Genomic DNA, 24,589 nt, shown 5'->3' with positions numbered 1-24,589 from the left:
ATCACATTTGTGCCTGTAGCAAGTACCGATTCCTGGAGTGGGAGTATAAATATTCTGTAGGGCAAAGGTCACGAACTGTTGGCTCAAGGGTCACATTGGGACCTCAGATATGTTTTAGTTGGTGTACCTGATTATGAGTGTATGTGTGTGTGTGTGTGTGTGTGTAATTGCCACCATTTGAAAATGAGGAGAATTCATATTTAAGAAAACCAGGGCTTATTTTGAAACATGACATGCACTGACAACACTGGACTTGCATTTCTGTCAGACAGCTGGTCTTGGACAGCAGCTGCCACCTTCAGGTGGGGGTGTACTCACCTGCTTGCCAAATTCTCTTGGGTAACCTGATTGGCCCACTGTAGGAATTTGCTATGACCCCCTCCCATATGGAGAATATATGTCCAGAATCTAAAGAGCACCCACTGATAGCAAATAAATACAGAAATAGCAACATTCAAGAAGAGAATGTAGAAATGATATACAATAAGTTGACAGTTGTAAAATTAGACCTCAGAGAAATGGAATATGTTGACATTGGGTGGGTTATTCCTCAAAAGTTTCATTGGAGGCAGGGGGTGTCTCAGGTCATAGGGTTTTGGCAGAGCCCCACTGACTCCACAATGTTTCAGCAATAAGAAGTCCCTCAGTTTGAATTAAGGAGCTCTGATGGGATAGTGGCTAAGGCATTCAGCTGCTAACCAGAAGGTTTGCATTTCAAACCCACCAGCTGCTCCATGGGAGAAAGACAAGGCAGTCTGCTTCTATAAAGATTTATGGACTTGGAAACCCTAATGGGGCAGTTTTACTATGTCCTAAAGGATCGCTTAAGTTGGAATTGACTTGATGGCAGTGGGTTTGGTTTTTAATTGGTTTAATGTTGTAGTTGAAATTGGCTCTATAGCATCTAAGAACAGAGCAACGATGTTGAAATATGAAGGCAGCTCCTATAAAAACTGAGTCGGAATACTCCGGGCTTACGGAAGTAAAGAGGTCCTTATGGTGATCTCAGAGTCAGCAATATTTGCTGTGATTTAACGGGTTTGGATTGCCAATGCTACCTCTGGAAAAGGTTTTTGGTTTCTTCCTTGTTCTTTTCCTCCCCACCTCCCCCAGGAGCAAAGCCTGCAGTTCACATGGATGCTGTGTGATAGACTGATCTCATAACTATTACTGAATGGACCAATCAGGCACATTCTAGCCATGAAAAGAACGTAACTTATGAGGATCATTCATCTTGGCTTAAGTTTCTTTCTGAAAAAAAAAGATATAAAAAAATAATTAAATTTATTGTTATTTCTCTTGAAAGTCTTGTTCCAGAACGTTTAGTTAGGTTTTTCTACTTTTTATAAGTGGGTGATTTACTCCCAGTATCAGGTGGAAATCTGGAACATAGACTTTTTTTTAAAATAACATTTATTGAGGTATGAATTTTATGAGGAGCGTCATGAAATTTATATCAAGTGTACAATTCAGTGAATTTTAATGAATATACTGAATTGTGCATCCATCACTATAATCCAGTTTTTGAATAGTTCAACCCAATAAAGCTTCCTTATACCCATTAATCCCCATCTCCATCCCCAACCCAAGACAACCACTAATCATTCAACTTTGTCTTTATACAGTTGCCTTTTCTACATACTTTCTATGAATGAACCATCTAGTGTGTGGTCTTTTGTGTTTGTCTTGTTCATTTAACATGTTTCTAGGTTCATCCATGTAGTAATTTATCTCTTTATCGAATAGTATTTCATTGTGTGGATGTACCACATTTTTTCCATTCACCAGTTGAAGTATATTTGGGTGGTTTCCTGTTTTGGGCTCTTAAGAATACCTCTGAACATTAGTGTGCAAGTGTTTGAACATATTATTTTCTTTTTCTTGGGTCGATGCCTGCAAGTGCAGTTGTTGGGTCATAAATTAAATTTTTGTTTATCTGTTTAAGAAACTGCCTAATAGTTCTCCACTGTGACTACATCATTTTATATGCCCACCAGCAATGTATGAGGTCTTATTTCTCTATACCCTCACCAATGCTTGTTTTTTCTGTCTTTTATTATCCTAGCAGATGAAGTGATATCTCTTTGTGGTTGTGGTTTGAACTTACTAATGATGTTGAGCGTCTTTTTATATGCTCATTAGCCATTCATATATAGCTTCTTTGGTGAAATACTTAGGAAATTTTTTATCCACTTTAAAAATTGGATTGTCTTATTGAGTTACAGTAATCCTGTGAAAGCTGGAACCTGTGTAAGAGGGAGACCTGTCAGAGAAGGAAAGCTCAATTATTTTCAACTAAATAACAGTAGAAAATGGTGACTGTACCCCGTCAAAGGCAGAAAACTTGTAAGACCTGGAAAAACAAGGTAGTCCCATTGAGTTCCGGCTCTCACAGGTTTCGCTGTGTAAGTCTTCATTTGTTCTGAGTCTAAGTCCTTTATCCAGGATGCATTTTCTGGCACTGTGTATTAGCCACAGAAGACAACTTCAAACCCTGCTGCACAATTTTTATCAAAAGCTTGGTTCCAGTAATTAATTATGGATAATTGGCCTGATGGGTATTTAATCTGGCTTATCACCTAAGTATTTAAATTCATTTTTGGATTAGTCAGATCATCAGAAGATTTTACACTTTCTTTTGGCTCCTTATGGAATTGCTTTTATTTAGTTGTATGTACCATTATGCCATTGGTGTACATTAATGGGTGTTAAAATGAGCCCTGTGAAACATCACGTTATAATGAAGACCTTGCTTTTAGAAACATTTCCTGGTAATGAGTCCCCATTGAAGAGACTTCTTTTAGTTCACAGGACAAGAGAAGGCTTCTTCAGTCAATGATGTAGCTTTTGAATCTTGTAACTGACCATGTTTCTTTGTATTGGTTTCAAGGGTGTTGAGGCACATTTGAAGCTCATCTGTAGTAAGTGTACAAAACGTAATTGCTTGTGCTTTGTGTACTAAGTTTCTCCCTGGTTTTACACTGTTTTTTCCTATTTGTATTTTCACCCCAGTCCCCATAGGTCATCACTTGTTCAAGTGACAAAAGTTAAGCTTACTCTTTGAAAGCTGTTTAAATCCTTTTAAGATTTTAGAACAAAACACAGGTATATATGGATATAAAGTCTGATCTTTTTTTCTTAAATTTCAAATTCCACGTTACTAGTCTGTGCCTGACATCCTCCAGAGTCTCCTTTTTTGTGTTCTAGGTGCCTCTCAAGCACAGTCTTGACAGCAGCAGGTTGGAAGGGTTCTGGGCGTTGAGGCCTCAATTCATGAGTAGTCAGTTTACCATCAGAAAATAATATACTCCACTTCCGCCATAACTAAAATAAACTGCTGATCACCATCACATTCCACTGTTTTAATTCCATCATGGGATTGTCAGAGATACGAGGCTTTCTTTTGTGTATGACCTACATCTTGAGTCTGGTTTATTTAGTTAATATTGAAATAGTTGTTGAGAGTATATTAAAACAATTGTCGAGTAGAGATCATACTCAACTGTATTTCTCTGATAATGAACAAAGCAGACAGGTTTTATAGTGAAAACTATGTTTGAGAATGTGTTTTAATTTCCAAATAATTTTGGTGTCTAATACAAAAACCCATGAGCCTCTGTAGCCACTCTTAAATCCAGTACCAGTTTAGCTGGAACAAATTTAACAAGATTCTACATAACATGATGAAGGCTTGAGAATACAGAATTTTTCCTTATGGTCTTAATCATTGCACTGGGAATTCACTGGACAGTTTCAGGCTGGGAGAACTAGTGTCCTTTGGTTCTGAGAAATCTTTGGTATTACTTGTTTAATAATTTCATCTTCATTTTCTCTTTCTTGTCCTTTTCAGCATTCATATTAGTCAGATATTACACTTCTTTGGATCTTGTAAATTTTGTCAGCTTTTTCTTCTTTTCTGTGTCTTTGCTTTTATCCTACTTTGTAGCAGAGTTCTTCAACTTTATCTTCTAACCCTACTGTTACTGTTTTGGATGTTTTATTTCTGTTCTCATGTTTTTATTTCTAAGTGCATTTTCTTATTGTCTCTTCCTTTTTCATCCTATCCTATTTTTCTGTTTTTGTTTCATGGATGAAATATTTTCTTTCTGAGTCTGAGTTTTATTCTGCTTCCAGTACTACCTCTGTTTCCTCTAAGTTGCTTTGATTTCTGTCTCTTACACTGGAGGCTTTCCTCCAACCTCTGGTGGTCTTTGACTGTCTCTTCATATTTAAAAGAAGGGCTCTAAAAAGCTGACTAGAAGATCAAATCTTTATTTTCAGTTGATGCAGCATCGTCCAATAGAAATAGTATGCCACATGTGATTTTATATTTTTTTATTAGCCCGATTAAGAAAGTAAATGAAAACGATGAGATTAATATATTTTTTTAACTCTTGTTGTTGTTATGTGCCAGTGGAGTCGGACCTGACTCATAGCGACCCCTCCTTGGGTTTCCAAGGCGGTATCACTACAGAAGTAGATTGCTCAGCCTTCCTTCCAAGGAGTGTTTTAACATGTGATCAATATAAAAAATTATTGAGGGATTTCATATTTTTGGTACTAAGTCTTCAAAATCCAGTATCTATTTTACCCTTACAGCATACCCTAATTCATACTACTTTTTCATCTGAAATACTTGATCTATATTCAGATGTATAAAATTTACGTTGGAAAAGTAGATTGATGTACCCAAGTTGTTACAAACATTCTTAAGTTTTCAAGTGACTGAATTAACTATCAGAAAAACTATTTTCCTTTGCTCTTTCCATCCACATTGTTCATCTTTTTATTGGAAGAATTGATTTGTTCAGAACTATGTGTGTCTAGGTTAAGGAAATTTACTAACTCTTATGTCATCTCAATATAATTAACATCAAATTCAAAGAAGTATATTGCATGAATGGTAAAAAGTCTGAATTTACCCATATCAACAAAGTATTCTTCAAACTTATTATTAGTTTTGCAACCATTTACAAATACAGTATTACTGATTGCAATTAAAATCTACATATTGATTTATGTTAGAAAAATGTGTGAAGTTATTTTTCATTTGTATTATGAGAAGTTTGAATTTCAATAAAAATTCTTGCATCTGTATAGCTAGGTAACAAGGCAGTTTATCCTTTTTTTGGAGCTTCATATTTAGCTCATTCGTATATAGTGTACATCAGGGAAAAAACAGAATTACATTGTTACTGTTTATCTTTGTTTATTAAGTATTGGTAATCATTCCTTTTATTTCAAGAAAATCTTGAATTGAAATTACAAAAAGTCTTTGTAAAAATATTCTGTGACTCCACCAAGGAGTACTGGTGAAGAGTACAAGGTCACTGTCTTCTAGTTCAGCAGTGCCCTAAACTGGCGAGGATTGCTTCCTCCTGCTTGCACACACATACTGAACAGTGTTAGCATCTGTATCCGGGACACTTTTCTTGGAGTCTGCTTCAGAAAACCGAGTTCAGGTTTTTTCAGTATGTATCATAGAATGGAACGAAGCAGTGCAAGAAACCATTGTCTTGTGTCAGCTTCCCAGTGCACCTGGATTTTGACCTAACAGCCAGAGTACCGTTCTCATGACAGGAGCTCATTTTTCTGTCTGTAGCTGAAATCCTTTGACAGAAGTATAAGTGTCAGAAATTTCTACACCAAGAGTTTGAGTTTGTAGGGTATGAATCAATCACATTTCTTTGTAAACTTGGATGTTCTTTGAGACAAAACATACCCAAAGGATTCATTGGGCAGTGTTGTCACATGACGGACTCTCTAAAGTCAATTGAAGAAAAAAAAAAACTTGGAAAATTTCAAATTGTGAATGAATTGATCTTTGATATTATTAGTAAGATCTTTTATTCTGTGATCAAAATTATTTGGTAGCTTAACTGACAATTTTACTTTTGTAAAATACCATTTTTAGTCTTTTCCTCATATTTTTTCTAAATTAACCCTAAGAAAAATGATCATTTCTTTTTGCCATCCTACCATCTAAAATTGTCTTTTATGTGCAAGAATTCAAGCTGTTTTATAGCTGTCCAAATTTATAAGCTCAGATTCTGCTAAAAAAATTATTTTTTGGTGTAAATTTAATTTTCATTGCTGGTGACAAATTCTGTTGATTCTTTCATGACTGTTAGGAAGAAAACATCTTATTATATTCACTGTGCTGCTTCATTTGGCCTCACTCCAGTGAAGTGTGGTTACCATTCATCGTGAAATGTGGGCTGTGCCACCTTCTAGTCCCTTAACTGCTTGTAGTGCTAGCTTCTGCCTCTGCACACAGTTCTGAATCACTGATACGCTGCCATTTAAAATAAAAACATTTGTATTTTTCTAACTTAGGTAATTATAATTAAAATGGTATTTTAACTTCTGAATGTGACTGACAAAGATCATCCCTGCCACTTGTGCTGTCTGCGTGGGTACGCTGTAACTTGTGCTAGCTGCATAAAATATCCAAGTAAACACATTATGAAATAACTTCAGTGCATAGAAAAAAAAAAATCACCTGAACTGAATGTGTTGATACTGAGTACATTGTTGGTGTGTATGTAGCACTAGAAACAACGCACGCGCATGTACAAGCATTACAATATAGCAACAATACCGTATGCAATGCAACGGTTAAAGTGAAAACTAATACTACCAAAACAATAAAGATGGCTTTAATGGAAAAACAATATTTTTTGATTCTGCTTCAGTTTTTTAAATTTTTAAATGTGACACTATCCACATTTCATGCTCACAAGAGCCTCAAGGGACTTGTGGCTACCGTTTTGGACAGTGCAGAGTTAGGGTAAGCTACAGACAGCCCCAAGGAATTCAAATGGATTCACACAATACAAATTTATTTTCCATGCAGTTTTCCATCATTCTGTAGCTGTGTCCTCGGATACATGTAGTCTCCAAGGTCCTAGAGGCTGAGAAAATGAGGGAAACACTCTTTCCTCCCGATAGGATGGTCTACTTTCCTTACCAGTGGTCCAAGAATTCATGCTGGGTTACACTGACACACAAAAGCTTCACTAGACTCTGACCTGTATTTCAGGTTACCCTGTGCGTCCGCACCCCACGACACACTTGCTTGGGACTTAGTCTACACTAGGCACCTACCTCTCCATGGACACCCTCTTCACCTGCCTGGGTAAGACACCCCAGACCAGGCTGCTCCTCCATGTGGACATGCTCCTCACCCTGCTTGCGCTCTCCGCCCCATACTGGGCTGCCCACACACATGGTACCTATCTCTGCTTGTACTTTGATTCCTCACACCAGGTGGCCATCCTATGCATAAGCCCTCCTTATCCTGCTTAGACTCTGATACCCCTTGGCAGGCCATGTTTTGCGTGTGTTTCACAAATGATAGCTTATTTTATTAAAAAGGACCACGTGCTGAAAATCAGTTGAAATCTTTGCTAGGGTTTCAAACTGTTTTATAAGTTACTAACATACAAAAGTAATGACAATTGTTTTTCATTGAACATTGAAAGATAAATCACAAATAGATAAAAACAGACCTCCTTCTCATCTCTGAGTTGCTTTTCAGTAGCTTCTTCCACATCAGAAGTGAATGGTTTTCATGGTGAGGGCTGACCGTGGCTCCTGACCTGAACAGGCCTCTGCTATGGGGGTGATGGTCAGCCCTGCTCTCTCAGTGATTCCCAGGGCCTAGCAAAGGGACCAAGCTTCCAGACCTCTGAAGATAAGGGGGAATAGCCCCAAATATGGACTTACTTTCCACTCCCCTTCATTGGCCAAGCAGCTGCCAAGAACAAAGGCTGCATCTCCCAATATCTGGCAAACAAACAGTGTACCCTCTTGAAGGGATTTTTTCTCCAGAGTGTCCACAGTGTATTTGGAGAAAAGCTCCAAGAGCAAGTTGAGGAACCTCTGTCCTGTGAGACTGGAGAGAGACTCCACAAAATAATCTGGATGTCATGAGGGAGGGAATGGTTCAGGCAGAATCGGTTGTGGGTTGTGGAGCCTGCTAGGAAGCTGGAGAAACAAACACTTGAAGAAGGAAAAAAGAAATTTAAGAAATGGTTTGTCATAACCCATTAGATGGTTAAAGTCTTAGGTATGGGAGAGAGCACTGGATTAACGTATAATGATTTTGTTTTAGCAGCAAATGTAAACGTGCTGTCTAGAGCCTCAACCCTGCTTCTCTCACCTGCATGGATGCCTCCTATACTGGTCTTGGGCATTGACACACCTTGCTGGGCAGCCCTCCTACAACGATTCAAAGACCCTTCTCATTTGGCTCAAGCTCCAGCTCCCCTCACTGGACTGAAGCACCCTCCACACACAAACAGCCTTGGGCTTTGACTGCCATGCCCGGCGGACAGCCTGTATGCATGACCTCAGCCTGCTTTGGGTCAATGAGGCTCTTCCACTCAGCCCCAGGAGACATCTACCTTGTTCTGAACCTAATGCCTTTAGGATTGAATACTTTGGTAAGGGGAGGTGACACAAAAGGGAAGGTTTTTTTTTTTTCCCCCCCATTTGTGAGTAATTTGTGCATGGGGTTCAGAGTTCAAAAAATCAACATTGACAACACTAGGAACCACAGTTCTCATGCACATGGGGTCACCAGGAATTGGGGTCCACTGGCCAACAACTGGTGTGTATTCTGTAAACTCACTGAGCTTTACAGAACCTGTATCAGCAAGTACCAAACCAGCCTTGTTCATCCTATCAGGAACCTCAGTCTCAGACAACCCAACTGTTTCACCACTCTCTGAATGATGGGGAAAGTGCCACGAGTGTTAGTTTGGGGGGTGTTAGGTGCCTTCCAGTCGGCTCTGACTCACAGCGATCCCATGGACAACAGAACAAAACACTGCCTGGGCCTGGGCCAGCCTCACAATACTTGCTATTCCTGAGCCCGTCGTTGAAGCCATTGGCAATGCACCTCATTGAGGGTCTTCCCCTTTTTTGCTGACCCTCCACTTTACCAAGCATGATCTCCTTCTCCAGGGAACAGTCACATCTGACATGACCAAAGTAGGTGAGACAAAGTCTGGCCATTCTCATTTCCAAGGAGCATTCCAGATGTACTTCTTACAGGGAAGATTTGTCAGTTCTTTCAGTATTCTTTGCCAACAATTCAAAAGCATCAGCTCGTCTTAGGTCTTCCTTATTGTTCAGCTTTCACATGCACATGAGGTGACTGAAAACAGCATGGCTTTGGTTAGGAACACCATAGTCTTCAAAGAGACATTTTTGCTCCTCACCACTTTTAAAGAGGTCTTTTGCAGCAGACTTGCCCATTGCAATACAAGATCCGATTTCTTGACTGCTGCTTCCATTGCTGTTGATTGTGGAACCAAGTAATACGAAATCTTTGACTTCAATATTTTCTCCATTTATCACGATGCTGCTTATTGATACAGTTGTGAGGATTTTTGTTTTATGTTGAGGTGTAATCCATCCTGCAGACTGTAGTCTTTAATCATAATCATCAGTAAGTGCTTCAAGTCATCTTAAGTTTTAGCAAGCAAAGTTGTGTCATCTGTGTATCACAGGTTGTTAGTCTTCCTTCAATCCTGGTGCAGCATTCTTCTCCATATAGTCCAGCTTCTTGGATTATTTGCCTAGCATATAGATTGAATAAGTATGGTGAAAGGGTTCAACCCTGACACACTCCTTTCCTAATTTTAAACCATGCAATATCCCCTTGTTCTGTTCAAATGACAACTTCCTCATCTATGTACAAGTTCCTCACAAGGACAATTAAGTGTTCTGGAATTCCCATTCTTCTCAATGTTATCCATAATTTGTTATGATTCACACAATCAAATGCTTTTGCATAGTCAATAAAACACAAGTAAACATCTTTCTGGTATTTGTTTTCATCCAAGATCCATCTGACATCAGCAGTGATATCCTTTGTTCCACGTCCTCTTCTGGATCCAGCTTGCATTTCTGGAAGTTTCCTGTCAATATACTGCTGCAACTGTTTTTGAATTACCTTCAGCAAGATGTTACTTACATGTGATATTAATGATCCTGTTCAATTATTTCCACAATAATTTCTGTGGGATCACCTTTCTTTGGAATGGGTACAAATATGGATCTCTTCCAGTCAGTTGGCAAGGTAGTCCTCTTCCAAATCTCTTGGCAGAAACTCCAGTGCAGCATCCGTTTGTTGAAACCTCCTAGTGAGTATGCCGTCAATTCCTGGAGCTTTGTTTTTCAGTGCAGCTTCAACTTCTTCCTTCAATACCATTGGTTCTTGATCATTTGCTGCCTCCTACAATGGATGAACATTGACTAATTCTTTTTGGTAGTGACTGTGTATGACTTCCATCTTCTTTTGATGTTTCCTGTATCATTCAATATTTTGCCCATAAAATCTTTCAGTATTGTATCTTGCTTCAATTTTTTCTTCAGTTCTTTTAGCTTGAGAAATGCTGAGCACATTCTTCCCTTTTCGTTTTCTAATTCCAGGTTTTTGCACATTTCATTATAATAATTGACTTGGTCTTCTCAAGCTAATCTTTGAAATCTTGTTTGGTCCTTTAATCTTGTCATTTCTTCCCTTTGCTTTAGCTCCTCTCCATTCAAGGACAAGTTTCAGAGTCTTGTCTGACATTCATTTTGGTCTTTTCTTCCTTTCTGTCTTTCTAATGGCCTTTTGCTTTTTTTCACGTATGATGTTCTTGATGTCATCCTACAATTCATCTGGTTTTTGGTCATTGGTGTTCAGCGTGTCAAATCTGCTCTTTAGATGGTCTCTAAATTCAGGTGGGATATAATCAAGGTCATATTTTGGCTCTCGTGGATTTCCTTTAATTGTCTTCAGCTTCAACTTGAACTTGCACGAGCAGTAAATGGTCTGTTCCACAGTCAGCTCTTGGCCTAGTTTGGGCTGAAGATACTGAGTTTCTCCATCATCTCTTTGCACAGATGTAGTTGATCTGATTCCTGTGTATTCCATCTGGCAAAGTCTATGTGTATAGCCACCATTTATGTTGTTGAAAAAGGTATTTACAATGAATATGACATTGGTCTTGCAAAATTTTATCATGCGACCTCCAATGTCATTTCTGTCACCAAGTCCATATTTTCCAACTACTGGTGATTTTTGTCTCCAACTTTTGCATTCCAATCACGAGTAATAATCAACACATCTTGATAGCATGTTCTGTCAATTTCAGACTGCATAAATTGGTAAAAATCTTCCATTTCCTCTTCTTTGGTTTTGGTGATTGGTGCATAAATGTCAATAATAGTAGTATTAACTTCCTTGTAGGTGTATGGATATTATCCTGACAGCACTGTACTTAGGATTGATCTTGAAACATTCTTTGTGACAAATGCCACACCATTCCTCTTCAATCTGTCATTCCCAGCACAGTAGATCATATGGTTGATTCAAAATACCCAAAACCAGTCCATTTCAGCTCACTAATGCCCAGGATATAGATCTTTATGCACTCCATTCCACTTTTGATAACTTCCAATTTTCCTACATTCATACTTCATACATTCCATTTTTTGATTGTTAATGGATGTTTACAGCTGTTTCTTCCCATTTTGAGTCATGCCACACCAGCAAATGGATGTCCCGAAAGTGTTACTCCATCCATGTTATTAAGGTCAACTCTACTTTGAGGAAGCAGCTCTTCCCAGTTGTATATTAGGTACCTTCCAACCTGAGAAGCTCATCTTCCAGCACTGTATCAGACAATGTTTCAGGCCTATTCAAAGTTTTCCAGTAATATATCGGTGTTTCACTGCTATTCATAAGGTTTTCACTGGCCATTGGATGCCCCCTTCTTTCTTCCAAGTCTGTCTTAATCTAGAAGCTCCACTGAAACCTGTCCACCATGGGTGACCCTGATGGTGTTTAAAATACCAGTAGCATAGCTTCCAGCCTCATAGCAACATGCAAGCCACCACAGTATGACAAACTGTCAGACAAGTGGTGGAATTTTGGGGTTACGAAGAGGTCTTAGTGAGCAGATGAATTCACAAATAAAGAACTTGAGAATAATGAGGATCAGTTATACACACATACACATTTTCATTATTTTGTTGTACTACAATTTCTTTTCCTGTTGATGGCACAATTGATCAATGGAATTGACTTCATGTCGTTGAATCTTCCTGTCCCAGAACATAATACCTTTCTAAATGTTCAAGTTTTGTGTTCTTCAGTAATTTTAAGCTTTTGTCATATATATTTTATACAATTTCTGTAAGTTTATTAATATTTCTATAATCTTTTTTGTAGCTGTTGTGAACAGTAGTTTTCTTCCTGATCTGTCTTATTATTACTTATTGCCATATTATCATTTACAAAGGATCAGTGCAGGCTGGCCCTGGCACTTATGTACACCAGCAGTTATTTTTTGGGTATGATCATAAGCAATAAGGGTAGTAATCTTATGACTTTAACTCAGGGAGGTAGCTAGCATTTAGTGAGTACTTAATATATGCCAGGTATTATGCTGATATTTTAAATAAGTGTACATTATGTAGATGAAGCAGATGTCATTATCCTTGCTTAACAGATGAGCAATGTCACAGAGGCATTAAGTCTTTCCGACTTCAAAGCTATTATTTTCTACCATAATCTAGAAGGAGCTGTGGCAGGCAGTGCAGGACTGGTTTGTGTTCACTGAAATTTTCATTCCCTCTTACTAATAATGAGAAGCTCTGGTGGCACAGGTATTTAGCTGCTAACCAGAAAGCAGTTCACACCCACCAGTTGTTCTGCAGGAGGAAGATGAGGCAGTCTACTTTGGTAAAGATTTACAGCCTTGGAAACCCAACACGGGTTTCTATGAGTCGTAATCAACCTGATGGCAGTGGGTTTGATTTTTTGGTTTATTGCTAATAAGACACCATTTATACTTAAATTTATTTGTTAGATCAAAGTCATTACAGTTGCTATTATTATTATTATTTCTTAGATAATTAAGGCAATACACGTTTTTCACTAAATGATGAAAAACACTAAGTAATCATCCAAATGATCTCTTGATTCCATGTGTCCTTTTTCAAGCTTTCACTATTGTTTTCCCCAAATTATCTCCTTTCAGCATCCCCATAAATGCAGCTGGCATGTTTCCAAATCCTACTTTGATGTATTCATGGTATTGGATTTTACCCTGTATCAAAACAACAACAAATAGATTAATTTTATATTCCAAATGATACACCTGTCTCATCCTAGCAACAAATATTTATAAGGTACATCATACAATATTTGAGAACATAAGCTGGAGGGGAGGACCTATACTCCATTGATTTATAGCCAGTCTGGGGGCAAGACACACATACACAGTGTATGTCACAGATTGCAAAGAACACCTAAGAGAAGTTTAATAATAGGCATCAGATCACAGTGTAACAATAGGAGAAATGTCATGAGGTAGTGACTAAGTCATTTCTAAGTAAGTTGAATAAACAAGCATGATCATGTAATGATTTCAGAGGAAGTGGAAGCAGACAGAGTAAGGAGCTCCCTTCTTGGGTATTAGCAGTTTAATCCTTCCAGTAGCCCAGTTATGCAACATGATTATCTGTATTTGACCCCTGAAGAGGCAGGATCTGTCCAGGAAATGCAGATACCATGGTAGATATTAGGCTAGGAACATCCCCCCTTCAAACTCAGATTCTTTCAATATGTGTTTACCACTCATTCAGGAGTGTGGGAGAGAATGCCTTACATGCGGAAGGTTGGTTGTCTTTCTACTACAATACTCTACTAGGTGGGACCAATTTACATTTTCACGTTGTCTCATGTGGAGACCTGAGTTATCTGATACCATTTTTTCCTAATTTATTAAAGTGATGTTTTTGCATCACTTTTGGGATTTCTGAAGGAGATTATTTGCTTGAGGTCACTCGTCTGATAAGCAGAAGCTGGGATTTGAACTTCTGACAAGAAAGCCTCAGCTCATTCCTCCTCTTGATGAGGCAAAGAACCTAGAAAGGGTAGAAACCTATAATCTACTTTAAAGGTTAAAAATAGAGGATGAATACTAATATAAGAAATTAATTATAGGGGAGTTTATGCAGGGTGTATGGGAATTGGCTCATTGGCAGTGGATTTGTTTTGAGTATATGGAAACTCTATACTATCTTCCCAATTTTTCTGTAAATCTGAAATTTCTAAAATAACAAATGCAGTTAAAAATAGGGGATGAGGAGAAAAAAGGGATGAGAGAGAAACAACTCATTAATTACTTTAAAAACAACACTACAGTCAGCTTTTCTTTGTTAGAGGGAAGAATTAGGGATACTAGCACAGAGGTTTTTTCTTCTCAGCTGTGATCATCATTGGGCTAGATTTGATTTCACAACAGGAATAAAATAAGAGACTACACTGGGAACTTAAGGTAATTCAACTCTTCCCAGCTTCCTGGAGAGAGGCTGGCCCAGTACTACAAGTGTTAGGCTGAGGAAACCACCATACTCTAGTGGCTGGAGGAAGTATCAATTTCACTGACTTGGGAAATGATCACAAAACCAGTAATTAGGGAATATGAGATCACTTTTTCCCTCCAAAACTAAAATAATGTACCTTGGTTATTCAGATTCCTACTGACTGAAACTGCACATGGTATAAGATGGGAAAATGATCACAGCAGAGGACCAAGGGATCTAAAGGCATGACTGCTAGAAAGCTCTTTCTGCTCTAGGACCTAGAAGAGCCATCGCACATATTCACACACCTCTAACACTGACTCATTCAACAGTATTTATCAGGTACTATTCTAGGTGCTAAGGAGCTCTGGTAGCGTAGTGCCTAAGGCATTTGACTGCTAACCAGAAGGTTGGCGGTTCAAACCCACCAGCTACTCCACAGAAGACTGGGCAATCTACTTTAAAGATTTATTGCCTCGGAAACCCAAAGGGGGTTGCTATGAGTTGGAATCAACTCAGTGGCAATGAGCTTGGTCTAGGTGCTAGGAATACATCAGAAAACAAAACAGACAAACAGGAGGTTATAGTCACATGGGAGGGATACAAACAATAAGTGTAAAAAATGAATGAAGTGTAAAATCAGTAAAGTAAATACTGTTGAGTCAAGTCAACTCACAGCGACCCCATGTGTGTCAGAGAAGAACTTTATATGGTTTCCAGTGGCTCATTTTTCAGAAGCAGATCCCCAGGCCCTCTGAGGGGCCCTTGGGTGGACTCAAACTCCTAACCTTTTGGTTAGCAGCTGAGTGCATTAACTGTTCACACCACCCCGGGACTCCAAGTGAAATATATAGTATGTTAAAAGGTGAAAAATGCTATAAGATAAAGATAATCAGGAATGAAGGGGCTGCAAATTAAAACAGTCATTTAAAAAGTTGCCTCATTCAGAAGCAAAGATGTGAAGGGGGTGAGAGAGTTAAACAGTTATTGGAGGCATAGTGAGCAAGAGATTGAATACTAAGAAATGAAATTAGAGATCACGAAGGCTTGATTGTGTACAGCCTTATTGCTTATTGTAAATTTGCTGGCTTAACTCTAAATGAAATGGGGATCTCTGAGGAGTTCTGAGCATAAGAACGACGTAGTTTGATTTATGTTTTAAAAATCAGTTTGGCTGCTATGTTGGGAATTGTCTATAGTGGGGCAACGGTAGAAGAGCAAGACCAGACAGAGGCTAGTGTCACATCCAGGCTGGACAAAACAGTGGCCTGGAACAGTGTGGTAATAGTGGAAGTGAGACAAGTGGTCAGGTCCTGTAATATGAAGGTAGAGCTATTAGCATTTCTTGACAGATTAGATGTGGTATATGAGAGAAAGACAAAAACCAAAGAAGACATTGGCATGGTGTTTGCACAGAGCAACTAGATGGGCAGATTGGTCATTAACTCAGCTGGTGATGTCCGTACATGGGCAGGTTTGGCAAGAAAGAGCAAAACATTTTGTGTTTGACATGTTAAGTCTTAGACGTGTCTTAGGCATCTATGTGTAGCTGTTGAGTTAGCAGCTGGATATTTAAGTCTAGGGTTCAGGAAGTGGTATAGGCTGGAGATAGATATTTGAGAGTCATGAACATGTTGATGATATTTAAAGGCATGAGCCTGGATGAGCTAATTTAAGGATAGAGTGTGAATAAAGAAGAAAAGAAGTCCAATAGTTAACTTGGTAGAGAAAGAAAAAAGCCAACGAAGGACAATGAGAAGTGAGGTAGGAAAAAAAATCAAGAGCAATGCCTGGAAGCCAAGGGAAGAAAGTGTACCAAGGAGGGAGTGATTATCTATATCAAATACTGCTCGTTGTCAACTGATGTTGAGGACTGACCATTGATGTTACATTGTGAGGAACACTGATGACCTTGACAAAAGCAATTTTGATGGAATGGCAGCAGGGCAACAATCTGATAGGTGAGTTCAAGAAAGAATGGAAAGAGAGGAACAGCAGACAGTAGGTAGAGGACTCTTCCTGGGATTTTGTTGTAAAAGGGGAAGCAATGAAATGGAGTGGAAATGAGATCTGGAGAGGGTTTTATTTATTTGTTTTGTTTTGGTTTTATTGTTTAAGATGGAAGAAGTAAGAGTGTTTGTATTCTAAAGGCAATGAAATGATAGACAGCAGAAAACTGATGATGCAACAGGAAAGAGGCAAAAGTTGGTAGGTGACAGTCTCAAGTGACAAAATGAATGGGACCACATGTACAATTGGAGAGGTTGGCCCTGGAGCCCCTTACCTCTGAGACCCATTTCAGCAAGTCCTGCAGAGCCTTCTGGCGTACATCCCCTTGCCAGCGGGTTACAATGAACCCTTCCATACGGAGTTCCTGATAGATGACAATCTCTGGGGGTGGGCCTGTGAAGAGAAGGGCCACCGGGTTCAGGGAAATGGATATAGTGAAAAGACAGGGAGCACAACCGACCATCACTGTTCTGTTGCCTTCCCTTTCAGTTCCTCCACTTACTTCTGAGCTACGGGGTTGCTGATTAATCAACATGCACTCTCTGGCAGGTAGAAGAATGGCCTCCCCAAAGATGTCCATGCCCTAATCTCCAGAATCTGCGAATATGTCACCTGACATGGCAAAAGGGATTATGCTGATGTGATTAAGGACTTTGAGGTGGGGAGATTATGATTATCTGCGTGGGTCCAGAGTAGTCACAAGGATTCTTATGAGGGAGAGGAAAGCAGAAAAGTCAGACAGGAGATGCGATGATGGCAATAGAGTTCAGAGAGAGGCAGAGACGGAGAGTGAGAGAAATACTTGAAGATTGTATGCTGCTGGCTTTGTAGATGGAGGAAGGGGCCTTGTGCCAAGGAATGCATGGGGCCTCCAGAAACTGCAAAAAGCAAGGACATGGATTTTCCTCTAGCGCTTTCAGAAGGAATGCAGCCCTGCAGCCCATTTTAGATTTTTGATCTTTGGAACTGTCAGATAAGAAATTTGTGTTGTTTTAAGCCATTAAATTTGTGGTAATTTGTTATAGCAGCAATGGAAACTAATACACACTGAGTCCATGTACAGACACAGGCAGCCAAGGAGTGTGCATCCCTCAAGTACCAGAAGGCCCACCTTCCCAAACACTTCTATGGAACAGAACAAGGTCTTAAATCTAACATGAAAAATTTTCTGCATTACTTAAGAAGTGATTCCTGATATTCCTGATAGTTAGCATGTTCTGCCTTATGGCTTAATGCAGTCACTCTATGGCATAAACTCATTTTCTTCTCTTTTGTTCTTAAAGAGGATGCAAGAGTCAGTAAGAAGGAACAGGTCAGGAGGCTCAGCAACTCCCACACCTGCCCCTGCCCTCCGCATTTCAGGATACTGAGAGCTACCCTGCATAGTATGTCTCAAACTTCAGCATGTATCAGAATCATCCGGAAGGCTTGTGAAAGCCGATTGCTGGCCCCTCTCCCAATTTCTGATCTAATGGATCTAGAGTAGGGCCTGAGAATTTGAATTTCTAACAGGTTCCCAGGAAATGGTGTAGTTGGTTTTGGGGACTATACTTTGAGAACTACTGGCATTGAGAACAGATGAGGTTACTATCAAGTCACAGTGCCTGTAAAGATGGTAGTCCTCTTCCGTATGAGACAAAGGGCTGTACTGGTTGCCTGGCTTATTTTCCTAAGGATCATACATGATCAGAAACTGAGGAAATGATACCTCAGCATAGTCCTATAAGTTCCAGGAAGTCAGGTGAAGATACTTGGAGAATATCAAAGCCAAAAGAGACAAGACGAGGGCCGAGTCTAAATAACTGGCATCACATAAGCCTAAAGTCCTACTCACTTTTTGGAAGAAAATAACATTAGCAGTCATAACAACAGAGCATTGTCATGAACCAAAACTGATGCATGCCCAGGAAATACAGGCAAGACAGGAGACTGACATACAATAGTGACACATCCAAATGCTAGATTGGTGTTGCATAAAGAGTACTGCTTCAGAAGTCCCACCCCAACCATTGTTTTTTATGAGTTAAGGATTGGAATCCTCATTTCTTCATCTTAGAAAAGGGTGAAGAACCACTTCTGGGCTTGTCCATCCTGATGGGAATGTTAGTTTCTTTACTGAGAGCCAAAAAAAAAAAAAAGTGGCATTCAAGTTCAAGTAAATAACTACCTGTCTTTGAAATATGTTAGAATTTCTAGAGGTCAGAAACTGGGCAGAATCCCTTATGATCAAAACAGAATGGGCAAGGCCAAGTGCCCTGTCAAAGACTTAGCCAAGCAGCTGAATTTTCAAAGACTATTTGCTAAGAAGATTAGATCAGGGTGCTCAATCAAAAATGTAAGGCACTTGACTGCTAACCAGAAGGCTGGCAGTTCAAACCCATCAGCCACTCCTTGAAGGAAGACTGGGTAATCTATTTCTGTAGTGATACTGCCTCAGAAACCCAAGGAAGGGTCACCATGAGTCAGATCCAACTTGACAGTAGTGAGTTTGGAATTTTTTGGTAGCTAATTGGACTGTGGTTAAGAAAATGCATCCTGAACTTGGAGAACATTATACTGAATGAAATAAATCAATCACAGAAGGACAAATACAGTATTAGTTCATTATTGTAAAAAGTCAAGGAAAGGTTTATATATGAAAGGAAACTTTCTTTGTTGGTTGCGGGGGGAGGGAACACTGCAAAAAAAAAAGGGAAAAAAATGCATTGAACCATGTCATTAAGTTTTGTGTATTTCACTATATATAAATTATATTGCAAGGAAAAAAAAAGTGCATCCTGGAACTTTGCTCAGTTGGCAGGCAGACATGATTCTAGCTTAGCATCAATGAGAAAAATGTAGTGGGGGGAAAAGTCCCTAATAATAGGACTGCCAAGAAAAACTAGAGTTTTCCCTCTTGGGAAAGGAGACATCTTTCATTTCTTACAACCCAAGAGGGGAACTACCGTTGCCCTTCCTCAGCCCTCCGCACTCATCTCAGTGTACTTGTGATGGTGTTACCTAGAGTGCTATAAGAATTCATTGCCATAAGTCAAAGCCCATCACAAAAATGAATATCTAATTTATTTAGGGTTGGCTAAATCCTGATTATAGTCTGAAAGATTCTTTTTTGGTATTATTTCTCCTTTTCTGAGCCATAGATAAATCTGTAATCTCACCAATAACACAGAATTTTTAGAGAAGAAAAGGATTCTGTATCAGGAGTTCAGAAGACTTGTGTTTGTTTTGAGTCTGTCTCTAATAGGATTTAAAGAGTCTCTGGTCCTCTCTAGCCATTTTCAGTCTTGTCCTTCTGTAAAAGGAGAGGCCTATGCAGCAGCTCCCCCCACCTTTCCTGCCTCTTGGGGGTGGGGCCTGTGTCCCTCCCCTTACCTAGATCCTGTCTGTCTGTCTGTGCAAAGGACCTCTTTCAATTGCTGAAGGGCAAAGATGTCTCCTTGAGGACTAAGTGAATCTGATACAAGCCATAGTATTTTCAATCACCTCATACGCATGTGAGAGCTGGATAATGAATGACAAAGACCAAAGAAGAGTTGATGCTTTTGAGTTGTGGTGCTGGCAAAGAATGCTAAAAGTACCATGGTCTGCTGCAGTGTAGTAAATTACCTGGTATGGCTTTTCTAGCCATAAGTCTTTGTAAACTCCATGGTGGAATTTGCCAGGAGCAACTGAGGAGCTCCTGATTGTTAAAGTTATCCACCTGGGATATTTCTGTTGTGAATGGCACAAAGCAGTGCACTGGCAAGTTTGCTCTCTCTCAGGTGCTTACAATTCTGATGTTATGATTGGTTAGTTTGGCCACTCTGCCAGGCTCAAAACCTCCTAGAGGCAGAAGGGGGTCTCTCTGACTGCTGGCTGAGACAATGTACTGCTGAGAGAAACACAGCTCCTGAAAGACACTGAGAGACATGTGCTGCTGAGAAAGAGACAAGCACTGCTGGAAGAGAGACGGAGAGAGACTGTTGGCTGAGAGACGGTGGGCTGAGAGAGACTGAGCATTGTTCCTGAACTTGAATTGTAGCCTGGTGCTTCCCTAATAAACCCTATAATCTGTGAGTTCTGTGCAGCCACTACAGCGAATTATCGAACCCAGTAGAGAGGTAGTGGGTGCTGCGGGAGGACGGTTGGTGTCAGGAGGGAAACAGCATGTCTGGCCTCACAGGGATAGGTCTTGGGCTGCTGATGGTGATTCTGTCTTCCTCTTGTGGGGTTAGAGGAGGTCAGGAGATGAGCCCTCCCTGACCCTCTGGGATCTGCTAAAAGAGAGTGCAGCCACAATGCTCCTTGGAAGTGAGAATGGCCAGACTCCGTCTCACCTACTTTGGTCATGTTGTCAGAAGGGACCATTTCCTGGAGAAGGATGTCATGCTTGGTAAGGTGGAGGGTTGATGAAAGAGGGGAAGGCCCTCAACAAGATGGACTGACACTGTGGCTGCAGCCGTGGGCTCAAGTATAGCAAGGATCATGGAGCTGGCGCAGGACTGGGCAGTGTTCTGTTCTGCTGTGCACAGGGCCACTATGAGTCGGAGATGACTCAATGGCACCTAACAACAACAACATGCAACATCTCTCAGAAGACTGGGATTTAATAAATGTTGTTTTCTAGTTGCTATTGCTTTTGGCCTTTGTGTGTGCAGGGAAGGAGCAGTCTCATCATAAGAGTGGGGAAGTGAGCGATGTAGAGCACTAGGGGCCTAGGAGAGCCAGATGTCCACTGAAACAAATAAACAAAGGGAAGAAAGGAATGGAGGGGAAGGGCATGCTCCTTTCCCTCTTGGTAGAAACCGCTAGTTTGATGAGGCTGGGTATCCTGCTGTTCAAGACTAAAGAACATGGCAGGCTGCCCTTCCCTTCACCCAGGTCAAGCACCCTCTACCTATCCCCACACCTCCAGCAATATCCTGAATACTCTGAAGAACTCCAGTATTCTTCAGCCAGACCAAGGTGTTCTATTTCTAAATCTAATCATGGCTATCTGTTTACACCTTTCCAAAGAACAACAGGTAAAAACCAAAAACTTTTAATAACGATAAAATTTTCTTCCATATTTTTGGATACTCCTATTTCTCTACATTAAAATTTAATATAAGCTGATTTCACACAAAATATATACAACTATATATTTTAGTAAATACTATTGAATCATTTTATCAGAAAAATATTTCTAACTCTTTTTTGCAAAATTGTCATTAGCAGTGTTCTTATTTATTTTTTATCTACAGTCAGTGACAGACTTCATCGTTACCTAGGAAATACGTCATATGAACTGTAATTTTACTCTTTCTAGTATCCTGATAGTCACTGGCCTACCCCGTATCTGTGCATCTTCTCCTTGTCCACATTTCCTCTATCTGTGATCATGTACTTGAGCTCATTACCTGGAGGAAGTGGACGAGTACTGTTATATGTAGAGATGGCCCCACATAAAGCAATTCTTCCAAATTTCTTCATCTGAGGGATAACTACATTTGAAAACTCTCCCCCGACCTAAACAGGTACAAAGAAATAAAAACAAAACAAAAAAGCAAATAATCTAAACACTAGAAGATTCAGGGAAACCATTAAGTCACAATCTTCATTTCATAATACCTATTTTAGCAGCAAGAAACTGACAGGGCAGAAAACTGCAGTTAGGGAAAAAGCATTAGAAAACTAGACATTTACACCTAACTCTAAGAATATACTTCTAGAACTTACCAATTTTACCTTACTAGATACTGGGGTTCTTTGATCAGCCCAGTAATCACTTTGTCCTATAACTTAAAAGTACAGAAATATACGCAAAAGGCACATGAAGAACAAAGTTGGAAGACTCAAGTTTGATGATTTCAAAACTCACTCCAAAGAATGTAAGTCAATGGAACTGAGTTGAAAGTCCAGAAATAAACCCTTACATTCATGATCAACTGACTTTTGACAAGGGTACCAAAATAATTCAAAAAATTAAAAAATAATCTTTTTAACAAATGGTACAGCACAACTGAATAGCCACATAGAAAAGAATAAAATTGAACCCGTTCCTTACACCATATATGAAAATTAAGTGGATCACAGACCTAAATGTAAGAGCTAAAAAACAATAAAACTCTTAAAAGAAGACTACAAAATTTTAAAAGAAAATGTAAGAGTAAATCTTCATGACCTTAAGTAAGGCAAAGCCTTCTTAGGCATGACAGGAATCCAAGCAAAATAAGAGAAAAATAGATATATTAGACTTCGTCAAAATTAAAGTCTGTGTTTTAAAGAACACTATCAAGGAAAGAAAAAGAACTCATAGAATAGGAAAAATATTTGCAAATCATCTATCTGATGAGGGACTTCTATTCAGAATATATCCTTACAACTCAACAAATAAACCAACTGAAAAGTGGGCAAAAAATGTGAGCAGATATTTATCCAAAAAAGATATGCAAATGACCAACAACAGCATTTCCATTTGGAAAATGCAAATCAAAACCGCAATGAAGTACCACTTCAAACTCCCTAGAATGGCTATAATCAAAAAGACTTATAATAATAAATGTTGGTGAGGATTTGGAGAAATGGGAGCACTGATAACATTGCTGATAGAAATGTAAAATACAGCAACCAGTTTGCAAAAAGTTTGGCAATTTCTGAAAATGTTAAACATGGAATTACTATGTGGCCCAGCAATTCCAGTCATATGTGTATACCCAAAAGAAAAAACAAAACAAAACCGTAAGTCCATACAGAAACTTGCAAACAAATATTCATGGTAGCATTATAGCCAAAAAGTATAAATAACTCAAATGCCTGTCAACTGGTGAACGGATAAATAAAATCCAAAATGGGGTATACCCACACATAAAAGAGCTCTGGTGGTGTAGTGGATAAGCCATTTGGCTGCTAACCAAAAGGTAAATGGTTCAAACCCATCAGCTGCACCGTGGAAGGAAGATGGGGCGATCTACTTCCATAGAGATTTACAGCCTCAGAAACCCAATGGGGGTTGCTATGAGTCGGATTTGACTCGATGGCAGTGAGTTGTTTTTTTTTAACCTACACACAAAATGAGAGTTCTGGTAGCATGGTGCCTAAGGCATTTGACTGCTAACCAGAAGGCTGGCAGTTCAAACTCACCAGCCACTCCTCGGAAGGAAGATGGGGCAATCTACTTCCTTAGTGATACTGCCTTGGAAACCTAAGAAGCGGTTGTTGTGAGTTGGATCCAACTCGATGGCACATAACAACAACAACACACACAAAATGGAATGAGGTGCTAATACATGCTACAACATGGATGAACCCTGAAAGCATGGTAAGAAGTCAGTCACAAGAGGCCACATGGGGGAAATGGTAAGTTACTGATAGTGGATACAGGGTTTCTTTTCTATAATGTTGAAAATGTTTTAAAACTAATTGTGGAAATGGTTGTAGATATATTGAAAACCATTGGATAATACTTTAAATAGGTGAAATGTATGGTATATGAATTATATCTCAGTAAAGCCATTACGAACAAAGGGATACTTCCTAAATTTTAGATGGAAACTCCATAAATATATTCCAATGCATAGTACTTTGTTAATAAACCATATATTAAGTCTAGTTTGTACTTACGTTATCAAAATAGCAATCATAACCATCAGGAGAGGCTTTTTTCAAAGTTTCTTCCAAAGACTTTACTGTCTTATAGTTAAAGGCAAAATCAAATCCAAGTTTTTTAATATAGGCAACCTTGTCATCAGACCCTGCTGCTCCAACCACTTTGCAGCCCTAAATGGGGGAAAATGGAAACCATTTATAAGCCTTAGGCATGGACCAACTCCATCTCCTAATCTATGATCAGGTTCCCAAGAACACACTCTTAGGTACTGAGCTACATATATGTGGAATACCATAATGGGCCAACAGGTCTCATAAGTGAAATCAGCCCCTGAGCTAGCTACCAACCCAACCATAACTTCAGCTTGGCTTTCTCTACCCAAAAGATTCTTTCCACATTTATTGGGTTTGCAATCTGTTTCAACCTGCTGATTGGAAGATGTATTCATTTGACTCCCTTGAGTATTCCTGGGGGCAATCATGAAGAAAGGAGATTTAAGCTGTAGCAAGAGAATGTTTAGTAAAAACTATGAAAATATTTACTGCTTACAAACCCATTACTCTGTTGTTGTTGATGTTAAGTGCCATCGAGTCATTTCCGACTCATAGCGACCCCATGCACAGCAGAACGAAACACTAC

The 24,589-nt window shown here is 39.3% G+C and overlaps 1 protein-coding gene and 1 non-coding gene across 2 annotated transcripts in view; one reads left to right on the top strand and one right to left on the bottom strand.

Moving 5' to 3' along the window:
• The first annotated feature begins 7,569 nt into the window (after positions 1-7,569).
• Positions 7,570-7,654, top strand: LOC122149644. The gene has a single exon (XR_006163248.1). It is a non-coding gene; the product is annotated as a small nucleolar RNA SNORD86 (small nucleolar RNA).
• A 5,347-nt stretch (positions 7,655-13,001) lies between these two features.
• The window catches only part of PTGR1 (prostaglandin reductase 1), a 29,895-nt gene continuing 18,307 nt past the window's right edge, over positions 13,002-24,589 (bottom strand). The window contains exons 6-9 of the mRNA XM_007936717.2: positions 23,965-24,120; positions 21,762-21,870; positions 16,658-16,776; positions 13,002-13,112 (exon numbers count right to left, since the gene is read on the bottom strand). Of these exons, the coding sequence (XP_007934908.1) occupies positions 13,002-13,112; positions 16,658-16,776; positions 21,762-21,870; positions 23,965-24,120 (495 nt within the window). The remainder of the gene's footprint in view (positions 13,113-16,657; positions 16,777-21,761; positions 21,871-23,964; positions 24,121-24,589) is intronic.

The sequence above is a fragment of the Orycteropus afer genome, unplaced genomic scaffold, assembly GCF_000298275.1.
Source record: "Orycteropus afer afer isolate SDZICR_OR568_19922 unplaced genomic scaffold, OryAfe1.0 scaffold00037, whole genome shotgun sequence".
NCBI lineage: Eukaryota > Metazoa > Chordata > Mammalia > Tubulidentata > Orycteropodidae > Orycteropus > Orycteropus afer.
This window is presented reverse-complemented; position numbering and strand designations above follow the sequence as displayed.